The 23,486-nt window shown below is 34.0% G+C and overlaps 1 protein-coding gene across 1 annotated transcript in view; it reads left to right on the forward strand.

Moving 5' to 3' along the window:
* Positions 1-12,334, forward strand: part of LOC103775754 (chromosome unknown open reading frame, human C15orf41) — a gene marked incomplete at both ends in the record, with an annotated part of 36,364 nt that extends 24,030 nt beyond the window's left edge. Inside the window, 5 exons of the mRNA XM_008943228.1 lie at positions 717-796; positions 1,143-1,192; positions 4,083-4,150; positions 9,143-9,208; positions 12,229-12,334. Of these exons, the coding sequence (XP_008941476.1) occupies positions 717-796; positions 1,143-1,192; positions 4,083-4,150; positions 9,143-9,208; positions 12,229-12,334 (370 nt within the window). The remainder of the gene's footprint in view (positions 1-716; positions 797-1,142; positions 1,193-4,082; positions 4,151-9,142; positions 9,209-12,228) is intronic.
* Positions 12,335-23,486: the final 11,152 nt, after the last annotated feature.

Below are 23,486 nucleotides of genomic sequence, written 5' to 3' on the forward strand. Positions count from 1 at the left end.
ATCAAGCATCTGGGGAAAAAACAAAGCCAGTGCTTGCATGGACTCTATTTGAATATAAACTAAGGGCATCTCCTGACTTGTGTGGGGTTTTTTTCATTTTAGTGTCAATATCAGTGAGTAGAAGTCTGATAAATGGTTATACCTAAATTCTCATTTCTTGTGTCTTAGATTTATACATTTGAAAATAGCACAAGAAGTCTTGTGAGCTTTAAAGTACAGTCAGAGAAATATGTCAACATTGAATAAGTAAATAAATACAGTTGAAAACTACCAACTTGGAATCATCAAGTCTATGAAGGGCTTGAGGCTGTTGAGACCAAGCATTGTTTTTTAAAGGCTGTTTTGAATTTTTACATATCTTCTTCCTTAAGTTCTCACAGGATACAGAGGTTATTTTGTGTTACATTTTCTCCACACTGAACAGTTTCCTTAGGAACTCCGTGATACTTCTCAAGCACAAACTGCCCAGTGGAACCGATTAAGTAGACAAGGGCTTGCTTCCACCCTGTGTTAATAAGATCCTTTAGTGTTTCAAGAGTTTTAGAGTTAATTGTATCAAAATGGGTAAGTAGCTACAAATTTATGTTTGTAGTTGCTGGTTGGACAATTCTCAAAATTATCAACATCATCACTGTCCTTATAAAAGTGTGTCTCTTCCTGCCAGCTGAAAACTGAGCTAACGTTTTTTTGTATGTTTTTATTCTTTGTTTCTCTAGCCTCCAAAACTCTTCTAAATAGTATGCTACGGGACCCTTCTCAGATTCCAGATGGAGTTCTAGCAAATCAAATCTATCAGGTATTAATCACGGGTTTAATTTTTTTTCTTTTATTCTGTGGCAATGCTGTTATCTGCCTAGCAGAGTAAAAGATTTTAAACCTCATTTAATTACTGTCATCGTAAACTATCAGTGAGGTCAGGGTGCACCATAAATGGCAATGCAATATTTGTGAGGGGAGCATTTCACTTTTTAATAGCTTGCTTTTATAGTGAATAAAAGCACAGTTTCTGTTTTCTGTGATTAAATCTGAACAGCACCTGATAGCCTTTTTGAAGAAAAGTAATTACTGGTTTTAAGATACTGTTTAACTATAATGGTTTTGTAGTTACCCATCACTATACTACCTCTCTTATTTGTCTGCAGTGTACTGTGAATGACTGTTGTTATGGACCACTGGTGGACTGCATCAAACAGTATCCTTTCCCATAAAATTTTAGGTGCACAATTGACGAGCTTAGACTGTGTGGAAAAGATGTGTCTAGCTTTAACCTGACATAAAGTTCTGCTTCACAAAACACGGTTCATACTCCTCTGTTTTACATTCAATCAGCTAGAGGGTCACTGCAGAGCTTTCTTTCATATTGTTTAACAAAAATCAGATGGACCACAGGATGTTGTCAGTTTGGTAGCTACACGTTCATATGCCTGATTGAACCTCTTTGGTTTTGATTAGTTGAAATGCATGTCTGGGTTTCTGTTAAGACTAGTTGACCATGCTTTGAGCGTTGGAGTTGGAGTAGATGATCTCTGGAGATACTTTCCAATCTCAACTATTTTGTGGTTAAATTAATAAGTTGCATAGATACTGTTCAACATTATGGCCTGGCTGTATTATGAATCTGATTTTCAACCAGAATGTTTTTAGGTGCAATTCAGGTATGATTAACTGATTAGTATTTTTAAACTTGTGTCTGACATTCCAGTGCAGTTCTTTTACTTTCTCTTCTTAAAGAAAACGAGGCTAGCTGTAGAGAAAACACTATGTAGCTTGAACTTTAGGGGATATTTTTTCTGTAGTGTTGAAATGGTTAGAGATTCTCAGTATCCAATGAGAATACTGGGGCAACTCTACACAGTACTGGGCATTGAAGGTTAAGATTTTAATATGTTAAAATCTGACTGGGTAGCTCTTCTGTTCCAGTCTGCTATCAATGGAGCAGTTTTAAAATCATGGCCTGCTATCAGAGAGCAAGCTAGGAAGACAATTCCCTGCCAGGCCCTAGCAAACCTCTGCATAAATCTTGATGCGTACAGTTTGGGAGAAGATCTTGATTTCACTGTACAGTTGCAGGATAGAAAAGCTACAGTGATGTTAATTATGCATGAAGAACACCACTTCTTATAGTTGTGATACATGTGGTGGTCACACCTTAAAAAGACCTTCTTTGCACTAGAAGTACTTGCCTGGTGTCTACTGCAGACTCAGCCCTGCTCCCATTAACTTTAATAGCAGCCAGACAAGAGTTCTAATTGTATTTCTATTTTGTGGTTTTAATCGTAATTTTAGATATTCATTGAGACTGTCTTCAACATTAAGCACAACTCTCTGGAACTGCATTAGTCTAATAAGTTACACTTTTTAAAAGGTTGTTGATGCCTAATTTTCATATCCAGGATTTTGAGATTAATATTTTGCTGATGAACAATCTGGCTATAGTCTTCTGAAAGTGTCATGTTTAAAAGTAATAATAACACACATGTAGAATTATGGCGAGTTTTTAAGAATAACTTGCAAAGACCAGTCTTAAAAGATCTTTTCTGTCCTTTTCAGATTTTGGTTCAAGTGAAGTTATTGAATATGCAGTGACATCAGTGAGAATAATGAGGAGGTTTTCAATTCCATTTTGGTACAGAAAAGTTTTAATACTAAGCTATGCAAGTGCATTATCTGAAAGTATGTTGCTGAATTAGATGTTAATTCTGAGGTGCATAAAATAGTTAAAAATCAATTTAAAGTTAAGGTTTTAAAAGCATAATGTCTTCTGAAGGATTGCATATTGATTTTAAATATAACTATCTAATTGTATATGCATGGACTAAAGTATGAAGTCAACCTCTTTGTAAATGCCAAGAGGCTATTTTTCAGTAATAGTTCAGATGCTTACGGGAAGCTAGGCTGCTAGATTGCAGGAGTTGAAAATGGCTTGTGAGGTTATTTACAAGTTTTGCCCCATGGTCATTGCCATACATCAATAACAGGTATTATTATAGACTAAGTGTTTCTGCTTATGGTGCATTATAAATTCTGTTTGCAGTACTTTTCTTACATTTTTGCTGTTCTTCATTTGCCCCTTTTGTTCTGTAAACGGCTAATAGAGTTTAACACAGTATATGGCTTCAGTTGATAAAAACTGTATATATATATATATATGAAATTATTCCAAACAATTAGTTTTTTTGCTGTTCAACATAAAATGTGGATATAAATTAAGTAACTAATTCTTAATAGTAAGATAATCTGTAGCTTAAGTTTCCAAAAGTTATTCTAAACAGAATTAGGAACTTAACTGTTTTTAATGTAGGAACCTTTATTATGATATTCCATAAGATTCTTCTTAAAGGCTTCCAGAATAGAACTTTGACCTCCAGGAGAATACATTAAAAATGTTTGATGTGGTGACTTTTTTACATATCGCTAAGAGTAGCACATTGGATCAGCAGGCCATCAGTGAAGTGAAAACCTGATCTAGTGGGAGATGTCCCTGCCTGTGGCAGGGGGTTTGGAACTAGGTGATCTTTCAACAAATCTATGATTCTATTCTATGATTCTAAAAGGACTTCACTGTAAAATATTATTTCATCCTTCCCTGACATAGTTCATGCTTCTGAAAAATCAGTTAAAAGGATGTTTTGTTACAGTAAAATGTTTCAGATGGATGTAATTTCTATCAATTTGAGAATATAAAGAAACAAGCTTATTTCATGCTTTGATCAATCAGAGACTTGATACACTAGTCAATGAAGAGAAATTTAAAAGGTATTTAATGACATTTTAAGCTCCCTGTCTTTTAAATTTGGGGGAGAAATAAAGCAAAAATTGAAATATTACCCTTATTTATACTGAATAAATATGGTCTAATAGGTCTTAATTTTTTAAAATGTGTGCTGATGACAATAGTCTGATTTTCACAAAGTGCTGTAAATACCTCTGAAAATCCCTTTAAGGAAGTTCAAATCACTGATCACTTCTGAAATGTAAATGAAGGCAAACAAATTTTTTCATCAATTAATTTACATATGATGATTTTCTGAAGATTTTTCTTTACCAAAGTAATCTTCCATTCCTTAACCTAAAGCTGTCAGCGCTATTGGGCATGAGCATGAAGTCTTGCTGCGAGAAATGCTTTTGGAAAAAAATCTGTCTTTCATCGGTAAGAATCTATAGGAGAGGCTAGCCAGTGAATCCTTAGCTTCAAAGGTTTCAGTAACTGTTTACTTAAGAAAAAATAAGCTTCAATGTTCTATGTATTAGGTAGTAAAGGAAGAGTAAAAAATGATTGATGCTGTACATGTTATCTTTTATTGATTTAGAACTGAGCAGGAACTCAGTTACCTAATACCCTATATATACACAGCACATGCACAGGCTTGCAATTAATATTTTATAGGATAAGTAGCTGAAAAAAATGCTTTAATATCTGCTGCAGTATTACTTTTGGTGTCATGAGATATTAGCCATAATCTAGGCCTTATGAGACTTAGGAGGAAACATACAAAATATTAGCTTCAAAATGCTTTATGTATTAAAGAAGTGCTGGAGGATTCACTCATTTAGCTTTCTGTACAGTTGCTGCGGAATTTTTGCCCCCTGCTTCCAAACCAATGCAAATATTCTTTTCACAATCACTACCTATATTTAAATTTATTTTAAGCATTAATTACTTGAGAAGTTATTTTCATTTTTTGCTTTTAGTCTGCATTGTGTTTCTTGTATATGAGTGCCATTAAAAGGATGATTAATGTTTAAAGCATCATTTCTGTTATTGTGATAATAAACTTAACAATGACTTCTTAAATCTTGGATTCCTTATGTGATGAGACAATAACAGAGTGAAATGCTGTCTCCTGTTAATGGTTGAGTGTTGTAGTAAACCAGGGAATTTTGCTGATTTTACTGGAAAATACAAGCTCTCCTAAAATTAGGTTTGGGTTAAGATTTTGGAGGCCTTAAATAAATTTAAGAAATTAAAAAGAGTAGTAAGGTCTTTAAAAGACTTGTCTATATGATTAAGGAATAGAGTTATTTTAGAGAAAAGTGAGAAAAAGACATGAGTAAATTTTGCTTGCCAACTTTAAAATGGCACTGAAAATGTGAGGAGGTAGTTCTTCCTGCTTGGTTGTAAGAGCAGAGATACAGGTGATAGGCTTAAATAATTGCAGAGATTCTGTTGAGTTAAAATACTAAACAGTAACTATAGAACCAGCTGCCAGGGATGGTTGTGGAATCATCTTCAATGAAAAATTCAGAGCTAGATTTGACACTCATCCGTCAAAGCTGGTAATGAAATCAGTCTTGTCACGATACAAGAGAATGGACTAGATGACTCACTAATGGATCCTCAGGCCAACAATTGTAATTTTATTTGGCTTGCGCAAGCTTCTGTAGTACACAAATTAGATTTAAATTTTAATGTTTCATGACCTTGGATAAGCATCAATTTTATCTTTAGAAATAAGCTCTAAGAAATTTGTGCTGTCAAATCAAAATATCTAGAATGGGTTAACCCATTAGAATATAAAGATAGAAATGGGAGAGCTTAATCTAGTGTTTTAATTTTATGTATACTGAAGTATTCTTTAGTTATGATTTACGATATGTTAACAGGTTATATTTATTATTTCTGTGCATTGCATTTGTAAGTTTCTAGAAAAAAAAAATTCCCTGAATATCTGCAAGATGAACCCTACTGAACCCCTCACAATAAAATCTTTCCTTTTGAAAAGCTTAGTTCTGAAACTGCTTGGAGAAAACCTCAGGAAAACAGAAGAGACTACATTATTTCCTATAGACCAACAAATTCAGGCTTTGTTAGGCTGTAAGTGAGACTGCATTCTAGTTTTGAAGGTGGCTTATGACTTAGATTGCTGTACTTGCAATTCCATCGCTTTTTAACATGTTGAAGAAGCAGAATTATTGCAGTTTCTGTGTTAGTGTGCTATTCCAGTATACTCTTTTTCAAGACTAGTAAGTTTTTTGTATCAGCTGTTTTCATCTTGGGCAGCACAGAGTCTATTACAGAAGAAAACACAGTCAAAGGACACAGTGAGTATAAATTGCTCCAGTATAGTGCTGGAGCATGAAACAGATTTCCAGGTCCAGGATGTAATTTGTTTCTGGAGCAGTTTGCTTTCAAAGCCTACAGATTAGAAGTAACACCTTCAGATTCATCCAGAAATTGATTGGAAACTTATGCAGACTGGTGGGTTTTGAATTTTGTCAATCCACTGTTCATGAGAAGCGCCTCATATACCATGTCCTCTCTTCAGTAAAAACACAACTGTCAAGTCTTTATCACTTTGCCTGAGATTAAAGTGATCAATGGAAGCATTCTTTCAGAACAGGCTAACAGCTTCCGTTGCCATACTGAAATGCCAGGAATTTCCAGGTTCCATATAGGTTCTATATTAGGAAAGCTTTTAGCTATATGAGGAGTTACTGACCTTCGTCTGGAAGCTTATCTTCCTTTGGTTCCCACTGTGATGTCCCTCAGTAGTACCCTGGATATAAATCATGAAATCTGATCAGTGTTTTCTGCTGTAATCTTAAATTTGCAGTTGCTGCTCGTTCATGCACCAGCAGAAGAATGTTTGATTTCTTTGTTATATCCAGAGGCTAGTATAAGAACAATGATGTGTTAAATGGTTATGACTGAGTGTGAAGTTATGGTAAAGATGAAGGTGCAGTTTTGTTGGAAATTTGAATTAATTTGTAGAGATATATTAGGGCTGTTGCAGTGTAATTTTCACATCCAAGGATGCATAAATGTACCTGTCAGACTGCTGTGGGATGGCTTTCAAGCAGTTGTTAGATTACACTCTTAATCCATGCTAGAGCTAAAAGATCTTTTGAGGTGCAGAATGCTACCTTTGTAGCTTCTGGACCAATCTGAAACATACCTGGACTGAAAAACTGGAACTTCTTTTCTTTTGGTGAGGTTTTGGTTTGAAAAAAAAGTTTATGGTGACCATGGGGAGTTTCTATAATTATTTTATTTTCTTCCCCAAAGTTATAAAGCTTCAAAACACTTTAAAAACAGTGATATGTAATACTTTTCCTGCACATGATAGACAACTCACATCAATAATAAATGTATTTTAACATATTTTCCAGTGTTTATCACAATAGAAAATGTTAGGAGAAACCAAATGAGAACATTCAGAAACAGATTTAAAGCAAGAAAGATGTTCTTTTTCAAGCCATGCATTAGCATCACATGATTTTAAAAGTAATCAAGCATCCTTGAAAACAGAATCTGCTAAAAAACATTAGAAGTAATGCTGATACAAATTCCAGTTCAGAGACCTGCCCAGTTGACTTATCAAGAAATGTATTTACATCTGTCCTGATTTTCAGTGGGTTTTTTAAGGTACTTTTCCATGAATTTGTGGTACTAGCATTTGTTAGATGTGAAGGACAACTTCCCTCTGTTTTTTTTGTGTGTTTTTAAATAATTAAATAATGAAGATTTCAGCTGAGACATCCTTTTGTCTTTTCTAGACTGTTCTTAACACCTAAGGGCAGGTTATGGTTAAATAGAATTGGATGGAGTTTATTTTTATCAGGATTAAAATGTTACATAAAATATTAATTCATTTTTATGTTATGGCATACAACTCTATTCGTAGGTTCTGTTAAATTAGAACCTTATTAATGTTAACATCTTTTATCAGTATTCCTGGGTTTGACAAATTAGTCAGCAACCAAATCTGTCTCCAAACCCTAGAAAAGTTTAACAGATGCAAAGACTTGTATTTACAATTTATTGTAAATTGTATTTACAATTTATTATGCAAACAGTGGAGAAATACTCTCACATTTCAAAAGAAATACTACAATACTATCAAAAAGAATAACCAACTATTGCAGTTTAGACTTAAGTGAATGTACAGCTTTCCAAAATTATTCTAGTCCCACTTTCAGGATGAGTTCACTATAGAAAAAAATACTTCAGGCTTACATTCTTCAGTGAGAAAGAGAGGGGAAGTTTGCTTTAGGCACTTCTAAAATATTTTGATTTCTAAGGGTGTGTGTTTTTCTTGTCATTAAAATGTTACTTGGACTCAAACTGCTGACCTGTCAGGGTATGCACAAAGTATTCAAAAACTGGGTTCTGAACATTGGCCATGAAACTACTGTCCTAACCTGATAAATGGATTGGAAATAAGCTACCCAACAGTGAGAATGGACCATTAATTTTAATCAAAGGTGATGTAGAAAGGCGAATGGGATGCATGGCAATGTCAACAGCCCAGTAGGTGTTAAGGGGCTACACAGCCTTACTTGTTACTAGGTAGTGCCATTAGTTGAGCTTGGGTGAAGACAGAAAGCCATGCCTGGAATTGAATGACCAGGTCACTCCAAATTCTAATGGAGAAATGGTGTTTCAGAAATACCAATGTAATGGTATTGGAAATCAAGGACAGTAGTTTAGAAAATATTAAGGGCTTGCTTGGGCTGCCTTTTTTTTTTAAAACAAAAAAAAAGGGAGCATCTTTTGTCATTCACAGTTTTGTCTTGCTCACTCATTATTGTTCTTGAAATATTCAGCCCTCATATTTGTAATCAATAGAGTTGTATAGTTATTGTTAGCAGAATTTCTAAATCTTTGTATGTTTTGAAATTGGATAAGTTCTGTAGGATGCAGGAAGCAAGAGAAATTAAAACAGTAGTTTCTCCTTTAATAGATTTCTGCAAGAGGAGGATCTTCTTTTTCTAAAAATTTTATGCTTATAATTAAAAAAAAAAAAAATAACACCAAGAAGGCAGCTACAGTATGTCTGCGTTTGTGGTGCTGATAGGAAGAGCTGAGATTAATCCTAATGTAGGGAGACTCTTCTTTCAATCAGCAAATATACCTCTATTTTGAATATTTGGGGGTTATAAAATACTGTATGACAGCTTGAATTAATGATGTTTATAATGAAGACATAAAAATGCAGGAATGACAAAGAAGCATTTTTATATCCATGCTTCAGGTTTTCTACAAAGGTTCATTTAATCTGACACAGCATTACATGAATAAGAAAGATATGTATGACTGCATTAGTAATTCTTGCATTCTTATTTAAAATAAAATTAATCATGCTGCTGTCTACATAATAGAATAGTTTTATAAACAATACTTCTTATTCTCTATGTATAGCTGAAGATCAGCTTCGTGCAAAGGGTTATGACAAAACACCAGACTTTATTTTAGAAGTGCCAATAGGTAAGTCTTTTAAAAGAATTTTTATCATTGTTATTACTTTGTGTAGAAGTGTTCATGCTAAAATATTATGGCTTCTTAAGTGAAGTATATTATGGGATATTACAAATACATCTCATTTTTTCAGTAGTTACCCAACAATTTTAAGAACTTGAAGACTGGGTCAGAGAGATTTGCTCATAAGTAGTATTAACCAGTGTTTCCTCTTTGGTCTTTGCATATTTTTTTTTCTCATCATCACAAAAAGAAAGAAAAAATAACCCAAGCAACAGTAAGAACCCCCAAATCACTGCCCCCTCTAATGTGGTCTGCCCACTGTCTTTATGAACCAATGTCTGAAATACCTATTATCTTAAAATACTAGACTCAATTAGTTCAAAGCAGTTTGAAGAGCATTACTGTTAGACCTATAGGTCATTTGATAAAGGTGTCATTGTTCTTTTGCCATCACTTTGTATCTAAATACAACTGTGCAGTTCTCTATTGTTTTTTAAAAACCTGTATGGCAAGAAGGAGTAAAAGTAGGTATAAAGGTCCTGTCAAAGTTCATCTACATTTTCTGGTCTCGAGGCATGTAGGAAGGTAATCAGATGACCTAGTGGATGGACCATGGATTAAAAAACATCCATGTTGTCCAAGGGGTAAAGGATTATTAATCACTTTTTGTAAATTGACTTTCATGCCAAAAGACATGTGCTTTGCCTCCACAGAATGTAGCACCCATCTATGCAGATGTCTACTTTTTTGTATGTCCCAGAAAATAAGAAGGCTGAAAGCATTGTGTGAAAGTCATTTACATGACTGGTATTTTGTTCTTCATATTGAAACAGTTGGAATTCTCACTGAGATAACTGATTTATAAACTGAGTCTCACTACTCAGAAGTGCTTGAGATACCATCTTTCAGCACAATAATTTTGTTATCCAGTAGATAAGTAGCTATGTATAGAAGAGTCTGAATAGTTTTTAAAGAAAACTGAATAGTTTTTAAAGACACCTTAGCTTAATGATGCTTGTATTACTAATCATGTCTCCAAAATGAAAAATGATAGTGATGTTAATTAAAGGTTATCTGTACAAAATAAACCAACATCTTTGTAATTGAAGTACTCCATGTTTGAAAGAGTGAGATTTGACATCCTAACGATCAGCAGTTCACTTGTCAAGCCACATCTGGCGAGTTCTCAATTAATTTCTACATTTTTGTTTCCATAATTCTTATTTGTGGAGGGTCTTAGGAAGCTATCAAGGACTTGAGGGGGTGCAGGAACACTTTTTATCACGTCTAGAGTTAGAAGGGAAAACTGTGAAATTACAGAATCACAGAATGGCTGAGGCTGAAAGGGACTTCTGGTGGGCATCTACTTAAGCAGGTTCCTGGAGCTGGTTGCACAGGACCATGTCCAGGCAGCTTTTGAATATCTCCAAGGATGGAGACTCCACAATGTCTCTGGGCTAATGCTTAGTCACCCTCACAGTAAAAAAAATTGTAGTTGGTATTAAGATAGTCACTTTTACATTAGAAACCTAGAAGTTTGTATGCCAGATAGTTAGGAGCCATATTGAATGGAAACTATAAAAGCAACAAGATGGAGCTAATTTTTTTAATGCTTCAGAAAGGAAACTGGGAAACACTCAAAAGAATTCTTAGGTATGTAATATTACTAAAGTATTAGAAAAAAAGGTTAATAGCTATTAATTTGTTGCATGGATTTGTCTTTAAAAATCTGAGTATTGATAGGTCATTACTTTTTTCAAATTATTTCAGCCACTTGAGATTGACAGGGAATTATTTTGTACCTGTTGTCTGATCTGAACTAATGTATGGCAGTCCTTGCATTCACTTCTCCATGACTCCATACATAGATGGAAAGACAGATATTTCTTAGAAATTGCTTCTCAATGGACTACACAGTTTATGCCTCAGCTGTTACACCTCCTGGGGTCTAAAGGTACTGGGAGGGCCTTGGGCATGGGGGAAAGATGTAGTAGTATAGGCCTACACTAGTTAACTTGGTTACTGATAGCAGGGTAGTGGTGGCATATAGAGTTTAGTGTGGTGACTTCATGAGTTATTTACCCAGGTTTCCTGAGTTATTTTTACAGTCTGTGATGAATCATGTGCTGTTATAGCCTCTTCTCATCTTTATGTATTATGCTTCTGGGTCTGTATGCTATTTTGAGTACCTCATCCCTGGTCAAACCTAGGCTAAGACATCATGGCCATGGATATTATAAGCAACTCAAAATAAAGGAAGCATTTTTAAAGCCCTCAGTACTGGTATCCCACAATACGTTCTTGGAGAAATACGAACTTTTATAGTCAATCTTGTGATTTCTCCTGCAAAATTAGATTGTCAACAACAGAGAGGACTTTGCTTTTATCAAAAAGTAGTAATTTTATTAGTATTAGAAATTTAGTCCTTCAAGAAATGAGGAAAGACATGAAGCAAAGCAAATCCAACAGCACTGAAAGAAACAGAAATTTAAAATCACATTTTTTCATGTAAGCTTTATTCCTAACTTCTTTTTGGTGAAGCACTACTGATTTTGCAAATGTAAGGAACCAGATACATATCTATGACAGACTTCCTTGCCATTCTCACACCTTCTACTCTGGACTGCTAAGAAGTTTCAGTCTCTACCAGCTTAGATAACTGTTCTTGTTATTCATCAGAAGTTTGCAATTCCTTACCTGACAACTCCTTTCCAGCAAAGTAAGGGTGAAAGTAGGATGCAATTGCACCTTAGTCTAGCCTTTTTTCTTTACATTTTTTTGTGTTAGAATAAATGCAGATATCTAGAACAGGGTGTAATTAATCTGAAATTGATATAGTTATCTATTAAAATATTTTCTGGTACTTTAAGAAAAAGAATGTCCTATGTGAAAGATACTTTTACAAATATGTTGCAAGTATGAATTATTTAGTAGATTGGGGGATAAGTAGGGTATTCACAAACACATTCTTACAGGCTGTTGAGTGTGATTTTCAGAGTTCAGTTTATTTTCTGCTGTCACTCTAGCTGTTGAAGGACACATAATTCACTGGATTGAAAGCAAAGCCTCATTCGGTGATGAAAGTAGCCACCAAGCCTACTTGCAGGACCAGTTTTGGAGCTACTGGAACAGGTATGTTTCTGTTATTTTTCCTTATCTATAAATAGGACTACGTTTTAAAAAAGAAGTTACTAGAAAAACAGCTAGTGAATTTTGTATTAAGCCATGTGTCCAAGATACATGTCTGGCATTTTGAATGTCATTAATTACTATGTCAAATTAGAATGCTGGATTATTTGTGAAAAATTCACTTCATAATTGTTAACATGCAGCAGATATATGTGGTGATTTTACAAGGAAGCTAGATGACAGAATAAGTTGATTTGGTACAGAAGTTATGTGTCAAATTTTTTTAGTACCTGACTTTGAAGGAAAATATTGCTGTAACATTTTGTAATACCTGCAAGGTACCAAAGTTGTTATAAAATCTTCATAGTCAAACCAAGTGGGCTTTGTGTGTAAAGAACTTTATTGCTCATTGTGATTTTATCTAGGACAATACTGTTTCACTGGGAGTGTTTTAATAAAGTATAGGGGGTTATGTTACTGATGTTTTAAGCAGTAATGACAATTATCTTCAAGCTAAAAATGTAGTTAGTATTTGCAGGAATGTAAAGAGGGAGATAAGTTATGCCAGACAGAATTTTTGAACATGTTGATGGTATTGTTACGCAGTTCTTTTAAAGATGGTTAAAATAGTTCTGCTTTATTCTTATAAAGGTCATTATTGTATATATTTGTATATATCTTTCTGTGGTACTAAAAGGCTCCTCACTGGAGGATTTCTCTTCCAAAAAAAAAGTCTTAAACAAGATGCTTCATCTTTAATTCCATTTTTGTATCCAAAGTAGTTAAAGAGGTAAATGAAAGTTTTAATACAGAATTTTTAAAACCACACATTTACAAGTCTGTTCAGTGTTCACAAAGAGAATCGATAAAATTTGAGTGATGGTGGAGATGATGGCACAAAAATGTGTGAACGTACAACAAATAGACAATATTTGCCAACATCAGAGTCTAGCCTTTTGACTGTATTTCAGCTGAATATGAGAAATGCAAGATGAAAAAAAGCTAGCCTTAGTTTAGGAAATACCTTAAAAGAAGATTCTGTACAGGCATCAGAGAAAGGGAAAAGAAATCCTGAGAATAACATCATCAGAGTTCAGAGTTACGCTCTCTAGCAACATTCTTGCTTGACATGAGGACCTGCTCTTATTTGACAATCCCAGAAAGCAGTGACTTGGAAAACTTTAATCAAAGTAATAGGAACCTCAGGAAGACTGTCAGTTGTTGGATGAAGATCTACCTGGAAAGACGTAGAAGAGAATTTATGAAACATATAACCAGAATAGGTAAATGGTAAGAATGGATGAAATGTGGATCAATGAGACTGTTTTGGAAGTAGTTTTGAGGTTTTGCCAAATCTTTTGTTATAGATGTTCATGTTGAAAACAACTATAAATATTGTTGATTCTTAAAAGTACTGACTTTGCATTCATATAAAGGAAACTAGAAATCTCCTGAGTTAAATCTCTTACTCTCTAAATCCACAATTTAGTGATAGGTTAACTATGGAAATTAGGCAGATTTCTGTGTGTTTTTTTTAAAGAACAAATCCTATTAGCTTTAACTTTGGTACTGCTTGGCCAAACTAACATCTATCACATCTTCTGAAATGAGTTCTGAGTTACTGCAGTTTCTAATATAATGACAGTTGGGTTAATGAACACACGTTGACAGATTAGGTTGCATCTCGGTTGGACAGTTAACTTTCATTGCTCTCAGAAACTATACAAAAGGACACAGGTGTAGCTGCACAAACTGTGAATGATTTAATCAGCCTATGCAAGTATTTCTCAGGTGAAAACCAGTTCCCAGTCAGTTCAGCACACTTGTGTGTCTCCTTTCCTCTTGAAAGAGGAATTATTTGGAGGAGCATCAGTTCACCATAGAAATATCATGACACTCAGCTGATAGTTTAGGGTTCTGTAAAGCTGATCTGTTGGTTCTGCGTAAAGCTGACATGAAATTTAAGGGAAAAATTGTAACATTGCCTCCTAGATGTAGATAGAAGTGCGTGTCTAGATATTCTGAAAGGAATGAAGCTTAGGGGGTTTAGACCATTTCCATTCATTTTTTTTATTGTTGTTTCTCTGAAAAGTATGAGTGAGACTGGAAAAATTTCTAAGTTTTTTTCCCCACATCGGTCATAGATGTAATATTAATTCTGCACACAATCTGACTGAAAGCTTTGAACATAGCTGTGGTTTGTTTGCTGTTATGCGTGTATTTCATTAAATCCTGTACTCTGTGCTAACTAAATCTGTGAGTGTCTTAAATTGGTCTGTACTGACAGGAAAGAAATGGCACTTTCTCATTTAACAGAACAGCTCCCTAGATGCAGTCAACCATGTCTGTTCACCTCAGTGCAAAAGAACACCTTTTTATTACTCGGAGTTCTGCAGGGACAGCTTAGCAAGGTTTTTTATGGCTCATACATCAATGGTATTGTTAAGCAATTTTCAGTTGCAGTGCTGCACTGCAACCTCATCTTCAAATTAAGCTTCACATTAAAAATGTACAGAATATACCTTGTCAGTGGGTTTGCACAGCTGTAATTTAAAATACTGTTTAGATATTGAGATTTTTCAACAATAAAGAAACAGGAAAAGGAAAGTTTGGTCTTGCAGTCTTCCCAGACTGATTTTGCAGGGTGATGTTTTATAAAAAAAAAGCTATCATGTCCTGAAAAGACTTAGTATAAAATGATTCATGTACTTACACAATCCACTTCCTCCGTGTTTGTTCCTTGAATGTGGAGGTAGCCACAAAGCAGTCTATAGCTTTCACAGCCACTGGCTAAACAAGACAACTGCTTGTGCAAAGTACAACTGCTTTGTGCGTATGTAATATGTACATTGCACACTGGTCTACATTGGTGTATTTCTTTGAACTATGAGGATAAAAACTATTGAACAGTCTCTGTGACCAAAGGTAATTTGGAGAGAATGAACAGGAAGCCATACAGACTGCACTTTGAAACAGGGTCTAAGAACATGCTGTAAATTATTTTAGAGTTTAAATGAATGGTGCTGGGTTTTTTTCCCCCATAGTGTCTAATTATATAATTTTTTCTAACTTCAATTAAAAATTGAAGTCCTATCTGTAAAAGTCTGTAAGTCAGAGCTGATAGGCATGATTGCTGTTTTCTAGGAGGCATATATAGATCAGCAACACACAGTTCTAATAGTACTTAGTGAGTGCACTGTTGGTGACTTGCTCTAAGAAAATATAAACTCAAATAGAGCAATTTACATTTTCTAACTTTTGCAAGCCTGGCTAAGGCATATGTACATTCTGGAATGTCATTTCTAGAGAGTCACAGAAAAAAGATTGACGCTGTTATTAGCTAAAGAAGTTTTACTATATGAGAGGAAGACTGTAGGAAAATGCCATATTCGACACTGATATTAAACTAAAGGCAATTTCACACAGTGAAAAAGCAGCACTTAATGTTCTCTTTGAGTAAGAACGGCAAGTCAACCCTGTACTAAATTACATCCCCCATTGGCTTGTATTCTGTTGTTAGTCCTGTGCTTCTGCTTTTTTGAAAGAATAAAGAAAAGCAAGTTTCCCATAATTAATTTTAAAATAGTAACTATGCTTTCTAGAAACCTAAATTTGTTATTAAATGTGTTGTTAATTAGTACATTATGTCTGCAAGTGAGACTTCATAGTAAAATTATCTAACAAACATAGTAAAATTGTTACAGAATCCTGTAGGCTTGAAAAGGTATTTGATCAATGCAAGCAGAGACAATGCAAAGGACTGTATTTCAGTCACAAACACAGCGGTTCTTAGAGTTTTTTTGAGAAGACTGTTCTTTTCAAATTCATTTGCAGTTGTCTATAAGGATGAATCATATGTGAGCAAAGGCTGAATAAGAACATCAGAGCAATAAACAATTTTTTTGTTTAGCTGTTTAAAATGGCTTGACATATTACTGTGAAGACTGTTTAAGTAATAATTGTCTGATTGTAGGTGGTAGGGGAAGAGGGAGTTACGCCGTTGGTTTATGGATGTATGTTCTGTAACGATCAATAGTCTCCAGTTGCAAATGGTTTAAAAAGTTGTACCGATGAGTTGAAAGCTAGTGGTATAACAAGTTGACTTGGCAGAAACCTTGGGAGTTGCGTTTGTCAAGTGGCTAGGAAAACTGTTCATGCATACCCAGTATCCAAAGCTTCATTGGCAGCCCAAATATAAGGACCTGAAAGGTCATTCTTCTTCTTGCAGTATGATGGTTTGTTGACATATTTTGACACGCTGGTACAATGCTGAAAGGTTTTGACCTTACTGCAACACTGGGGGACATAAGGTTTGTTTAGCTATCTAGTGCTTGTAGATTTTCACACATACTGGGTTTTGCTCTGCCTCTTTTTCTCTCCCTCCTGGTTCCACTTGAATTAGTAAATTAATCTTTAACAAAAGTGGACTTAGATAGAAGAGTGACTTTATGATTATTTTTGCTGCCTAGGACTATATACAGATAAATTTCTTCAAAAATTATTCACTTTTTTAAAATTTGCCATGCCAACTTGATGACCTTAGTAGCACTGAGTAAGATATATTTGTTTATAGACAAGATGAGAGTCAAAAGCAGTGAAGAGTGACATTTTCTGCTAGTTTATTGATTGAGTACTTTACTTTGTGAAGACGATAAAATTCTGTGTTCTGTGAGATTAACAGAGATGTGTGCACACTCACACACATGTAGGCATACCTCTGCACTTCACAAGTGTTCTAGATACATTAAGCTTATTCCCAATAGTATTTATTTAATGACACAGGAACAATATAAAACTCAACATGTAGTTTATGAAAAATATTTGGGTTGTTTTTTTTTTTACTTTAGCTCAAAAGTAATGTTTTTAGGACCAGTCATCCTGTCTTTAACAACAAGATTGAGTAACAGAGCCTGAAGAGATTTTCCATTGAAATGACAGCTTATACATATCATTGCTATGACGTTAAGTCGTTTGGCTGAGCATTGTAGTGTGTTTTATTTTGTATCAAAACTATTTTTTGCCAAGGAAAGAACAGACTGTATTCATACTAGCAATTACATTTGAATTATTGATATTAATTAAATATATATTTTTCATGCATTGTTCTCAGATATTGTATTTAATATGGACATGAAATTAGAATTTTCATTGGAATTTCATTGTATTACTTAAGCTTCTTTCACTGCTAGATTGTTATATTCTCAACTTAAAAAGTAGTAAATGACGCACTACATGGCTTTGTTTAAATTATTTTTTCCTTTTATTTTTCTGTAGTGTCTTAAACATTAGCATGTCACAAGAGACTCACATAGTACAGATAGAGCATTTTCAGCTTCCATCCACGTTACTGCAAGGCTTCAGCTCCAATTTCCCTGGTATTTCTCATTCAGATTAGACAAGCATCTAAGTTTATGCACAATAAGAGCTGACAGCATAGATCCTGCTATGCTTGCCAAAGGCCTGGTTGCAGACACTCCACTATGTCAAAGAATGTCAACCCCCCACAGACCTTACCTTTCAGAATTCCTTGTAATTTTTAATTGACATTTACATCTGACATTTTCAATGTATTTCTCAGTGTTGAGTCTTTATCTATGTAGTAATAGTTCAAACCAAACCAAAGTAAAAAGAATCTCTTCCTGTAAACTATGATGTAATATATTTTTTATTTAGCAAAGTCAAGTTGCTGGGCTGAAACTCAAGAATGACCAACTTCCCCTTCATTTGTGTAATTCTATATTTGCTAGTCTAATCCATTTCAAATTACAATTGAGGAGGGTAGTAGGAGTTTAAAGCGAAATTTAACTCTTAGTACTAGTGAATAAACCACATTATTGTTACTGTGCATCATGCACAGGAAGAATACAGAGATTTCAAAGAAATTTTAAGAACACTAACAGAGATTTTCCTTTGAGTCAAGTACTTAAATATTAAAAATGGTACCTTCATACCTTTATTTAAGCAACATATACATGTAAATAGCATAATACTGCGAATGAAGTAAAGCTGATAAGTGCATAATTGAGCTGCATGTTGCAGTATGTTGTGCTTCCTTGCTTTCAAAAATATCAAGTTTTCATTTGATTTAAAATACTAAAAGCCTAATAAATTAGTGTAAGCATAATTGTCCATCTATTAGAAGCTAGAGTGAAGGACTACAGTTGATCATAAATGTCACAAAGCAAAGAAGTAGAAGCAGCATTTTGTCAGAAATAATGGCAATTTTCTTCTAATAAGTTAATTTACATTTTACAAATTAATGGCAAGATTTAGACAGAAGATAATCTAGTAGCTTTAGTGACCTGTATTTGTATATGCCAAATTTAAGTTAATTAGAAATGGAGATGCTGTTTGTTTTATCTGTCAAAAAACTCATCTTAAAAAAAAAAATCCAGACACAATTTTTCCCCCAACATTTATCATCTAAATAATAGTCTTGCCAAGATGGCAGCCTCATAATAAACTCTTTTCAGTGGAGTGATGGGTAATGAAGCTTGCTTGTGAAGGCTGCGAAAAATGTTGTCTAGCCAAATGTGTGAATATGATGGCTGGAGAATCAGTGGACTTTCTCAGTCATCAATCTTTTTAGTAGCCTCTTATACATCTGAATATTTTGATAGATGATCTAATAATTGAGTTATCTATCTTTCTAACTATCAGAGTTGCATAAAAATTATTCTCACATGCTACTGAATATTATATATATTGGGCATCCAGTAAATTTTTCAAAAAAGGTCCAAGAGGTGGAAGAATTTAGTTGTGTCTTCGGCAGCCTTTAATATATTAAATAATAAACTACTACATATAAAATATAAAACTATTTGTGCTAATATAGGAAAAAGGTAAATAATGTCAATAGCTGATTACAGATAGGACTCACAGTAAATAAAGCACGTTAAAATATGAGACAGATAAAGTTAGTGCACAATCTAAGAGAAATTTGAGGTATAAAATATGTAGATTCAGTAGGCCCTGGCCAGTGAATGGATAGCAGTCACCTTTTCACACAGTTCCACCAATTCCTTCTGTCTAAGAAATTTTAGCTTAGGCAAAAAGAAATACATTGTCACAGTGGTGTCCCAAGTTACTGTTCAGCCACTTTGAGAGCAGTTTCTCTTGATTAAAGATGAGTGAAAAGTATATATTGAATTGGCCCACATTTTGCTTATTCTGAGCAATTCTGCAATGCAGATTTTTGTTGCCAGAGCACAGGAATCTGCTTTCCTAGGACACTAATCTTGTATTAAAGGAGGCAGTCAGGGTATTTGGATAAGTTGCATTTAGCACACATCAGATGTGTCTTACTAGGGCTTCTGAGTAGCAGGTAGCAGGGTAAACTGATTGTTGGTGGTGGTTTGTTTTTTTTAAACACTTCAAACAGACATATAATTCTTGACTTTGAATGCATATCTGCTCAAAGGGTCAGGTACAAATTATTTTAACAATAATAAAAATTTATTTGCACGAAGGATATTTTTAAATCAAATATCTCCTTCCCCCCTCAGTGTCACCAGTTTAAAGTTCAATTACATGCTTTACTATCGATTATAAGATGTTACTTATTGTAAATTCTTGAAAACTGTATGTGGTGAAGATTATAAAAAAAAAAATGCAGTCATTCTGGATTACAGTATATTTTCATGGTTTTGTACCTTATTTGTAGGTTTCATAACAACAGAAAGGTATAAACGACTACATTTTATGAGTAGTTCTCCAGTTAGCAAATGGCTTTTCTTTTTCTGTTTAGCCTGTTAACTAGAGTGACCAGAGTACTTTTCTGAGGATATCAAAAACTTGTTCAGTGATTGCAGAATTTTTATGGAAGAAGTGTCAGAGGGATCTGCTTTACACTTACTACTTGCTTAAAGGAGAAAAAGAAAGATGGATTTCAAGGGGTTGGATGTTATCATCCAGTGTAACAGTACTTCAGCCACTCTCTTGGCCTTATTATACATTGCCACTGCATACAGATCTACAAACACAACAAAATTTTGGCTGTCTCACTGACAGTGGTTGTGACTCTCATGCTTAGTAAGCAAAGTTCTTGATGTTCAAGAGTTCTTGTATCAAACTAATTATGCATGTTTAACATTTTAGGTACACATAAAGTTAGACACAGAAATAAAGTGACTTCAGTATTAAAAATGTAAAAGCTTAAAATTTAAATTCAGTTCCAGAGTTCCACACTTGTCTTGTAATACTGCATCCTGCATAAATAGTCTTTATTTTTGTTTTCAGTAATATTTACATTGATTTTTTTTTTCAGTTTAAAATCACATAAGTGTAATTTCACATAAACCTAGAACTAAGGCAGAAGGAAAGAAATTATTTAAAAAAAAATTAAATTATTCTCTTTTGTAACTGGTGGTGTTTTAATGTAAGAAAGCTAAAATTGCTTCTGAATGTATAAATTTATAAGCAATTAATGGAAATTGATCAAAGGCAATACCTGATTTTCTTTAAGATATGTGGCTTTTTCTGACCTTAAGTAAATTGGCAGTTATTCTAGTTAGTGTTTGTAACATGTCTACTTGAGAACACAGCAAGCTCCTGTGCACACACAGTGTGTTATACAAACTTATGTATATATTCATATGTGTAACTTTAGATTGTTTACGTCTTAATTTAGGAAAGAGATCTTCATCTCCCTCTTCTACTCAAAATAGCAAGCATCTGTGTTCCTTCTGGTTTGTTATTTGATTAGTATGCTCTCATCCATCACTAGTCTTTCATATGAACATCAAGTAATCATGTCCTTTTGTTTTAAATTATAAATATGCCTTTGTCATGAATACTTACAGACATTCCAACGTTTACACCCTAATTGTCAAAGTGTAACTGCACAGCTTCTCTGATGCGTGACATTATTAGTGAAATAAAGAACTTTTTAATTTTTCATGGATAGGCTTTAAATATTGACATTACAAGGCTGGTTTAGCTGTAACGCTGAAAAAAATTGTCTTTCATCCATTGTTTTTCTAACGTGTTGTTTATCAACAAGAGAGAATCAACTGCACAAGAGCCTCTGCGGACATTCCTATTTGCATGGTCCAAGCCTGTCTCTTCAGGTTTCATTATTTAGGTCTGATGTCCAGTTAGCTCTTATCAAAACTAATACCATCTGAAGTACCAGGCTTCCGGTGGTCACACAACCAACATGAAAATTTCTTCAGCCTGACTAATAGTATTAAAGACAGTATCTCTTTAAATGTGAGTTTTGTTTCAGTGTCTAGATCAATTACCTCCTGTAAATGCACTTCCATGAATGTTTTACTGCTTGTTCCAGTCGATGAAATACATCTCACTTAAATTATATTCTGCACATTTTAAAATTTATAAAAATAGGGAGAGTGCAGGTCTTTAGACTAAAGCTTTACTGCCATTCTTCCTATGTCTTGGTGCTACTAAGGCAGAAAGAGCTGCTGTATTGCTGGCTTCTCATTGTTGGAATAGTACAATAGATTAAAATGGTTTTGGAGAAGGATAACTAGATAGGTTTTTATCAACTATTTTATCAGCTATTTATAGCAAAAATTGAGTGTCATGCAAACATGTGATTGAATTTTAGTTTGTGTGTGTTTCTGTGAACACAGAAAGCAAGTGCTCCTTGAAATCTTTGGGTACACTTATGCATGATAAAACATTGTTTCCTGTATTTCTTTTCTGCTGATGCATTTATTGTGTTCTGAGTTCATCATGGTTAAATTAATTTCGTGTTCTAACTGCTGAAATGCTGAATTTGAATCTTTGAAATTTACAGTTTCAAGATACTGCAATTTATAGCCTTTGCAGTGTACAAAATAGTTCAGAAAGGAATTTAGTGAGGGATCCCACAAAATTGTTTAAGAGCCTATGATCATGGTCATTTTATAATTGCAATATTTTGTAATATCTATAACATATTGCAATATTTATGTTTTTTCAACTTTTTATTGTTTTTTACCTCAGAGACTTTGATCACGACATTTTTTCGCGTGTAATTGTTTTGATTTGATCCCAAGTTTGTTTAAATTATAAAGCTATGTAAAATTGGTCACATTATTTATAGCTCTTTATTTGGGATGTACTGTTTATTTGATTTTTAAAAAACAAAAAGTATACATATTTCAGGCTCTCTGTAAAAGAGTGATTCTGCAAGTATATTCTCATTTATATGTTTCAAAAGGAGAAATAGCTTGCATCCTTTGCAACACAGCCCAGTACATTAAGTGAGATTTTTTGGCATGTGAAGGATGCATGTGAGTTTTTGAGACACTGAAGCTGTAACCCAACTTGAAGAAGACAATGATGGCCGTGAGCTTCTGTCCAGAGTTAATCAGCTGCAGAATTCGTAAACTGCGTATGTGTCAAAGTTGAAAATGTTAGCACTCTGATAGAAGCTTGAAAAGGTTAGACCTGATAAAAGCCATCAGCAGTTAAAGAAAGTGATTTATGGGAACGTAATGACACAAAATGCCTCATTTATCACTCATATATAGATAGGTTAAGGTTTCTGTGTCATACTTTAAAAACTTGACCACTCAGAATTGTCAAAATAGGTACTTAATTGCCTATCATACATTTCAGTTCAGGTTTCCTTTGCTTGAATTTTGGTGATTTTACTGTTTCGCTTCTCATATGGTTCTTTTTAAAGTCATTCATATTTCATATTTATTTCATATTTGTTTCAAATTATATGCTCAGTGCTTTGTTAGACATTTATTAGGTAAAGCTGTTGATTTGAGTACTATCCAAAACTTCTGTTGATTTACAGTTTCATTCCTAACCATAAAGAAAATAACTGAAGATTTAATTTTCTTTTGTTTTATACCAGCAATTTTCATCAAGAGTTTACAGCTTTCTAATGCAATCCTTACATTTCCTCTCCAAACTGAAATATGAGATTTAAAAGTGAGATCCATCAGTTGGGTTCCAGTTCCAGTAACTTCAGTTACTGTTTACCTTCATACAGTTTAAATTTAATCCAAAACTACCAGGACTGTTATGATCCTAAAACAAAATAAAAACCTTAGGAAAAATGCACAGTAGTATGTTATCCTTCTACTGGTTCTAAACTGACTGGTTTTGGTTTGTTTTTTCTTACCTGTCCTCAGTTTCATCATATAATGCTGAAAAACATGGCAAATGCAAACATGGGTAAATCTTCATTAGGTTA

This window comes from Merops nubicus, unplaced genomic scaffold (assembly GCF_000691845.1).
Source record: "Merops nubicus isolate BGI_N331 unplaced genomic scaffold, ASM69184v1 scaffold40726, whole genome shotgun sequence".
NCBI classification, from domain to species: Eukaryota; Metazoa; Chordata; class Aves; order Coraciiformes; family Meropidae; genus Merops; species Merops nubicus.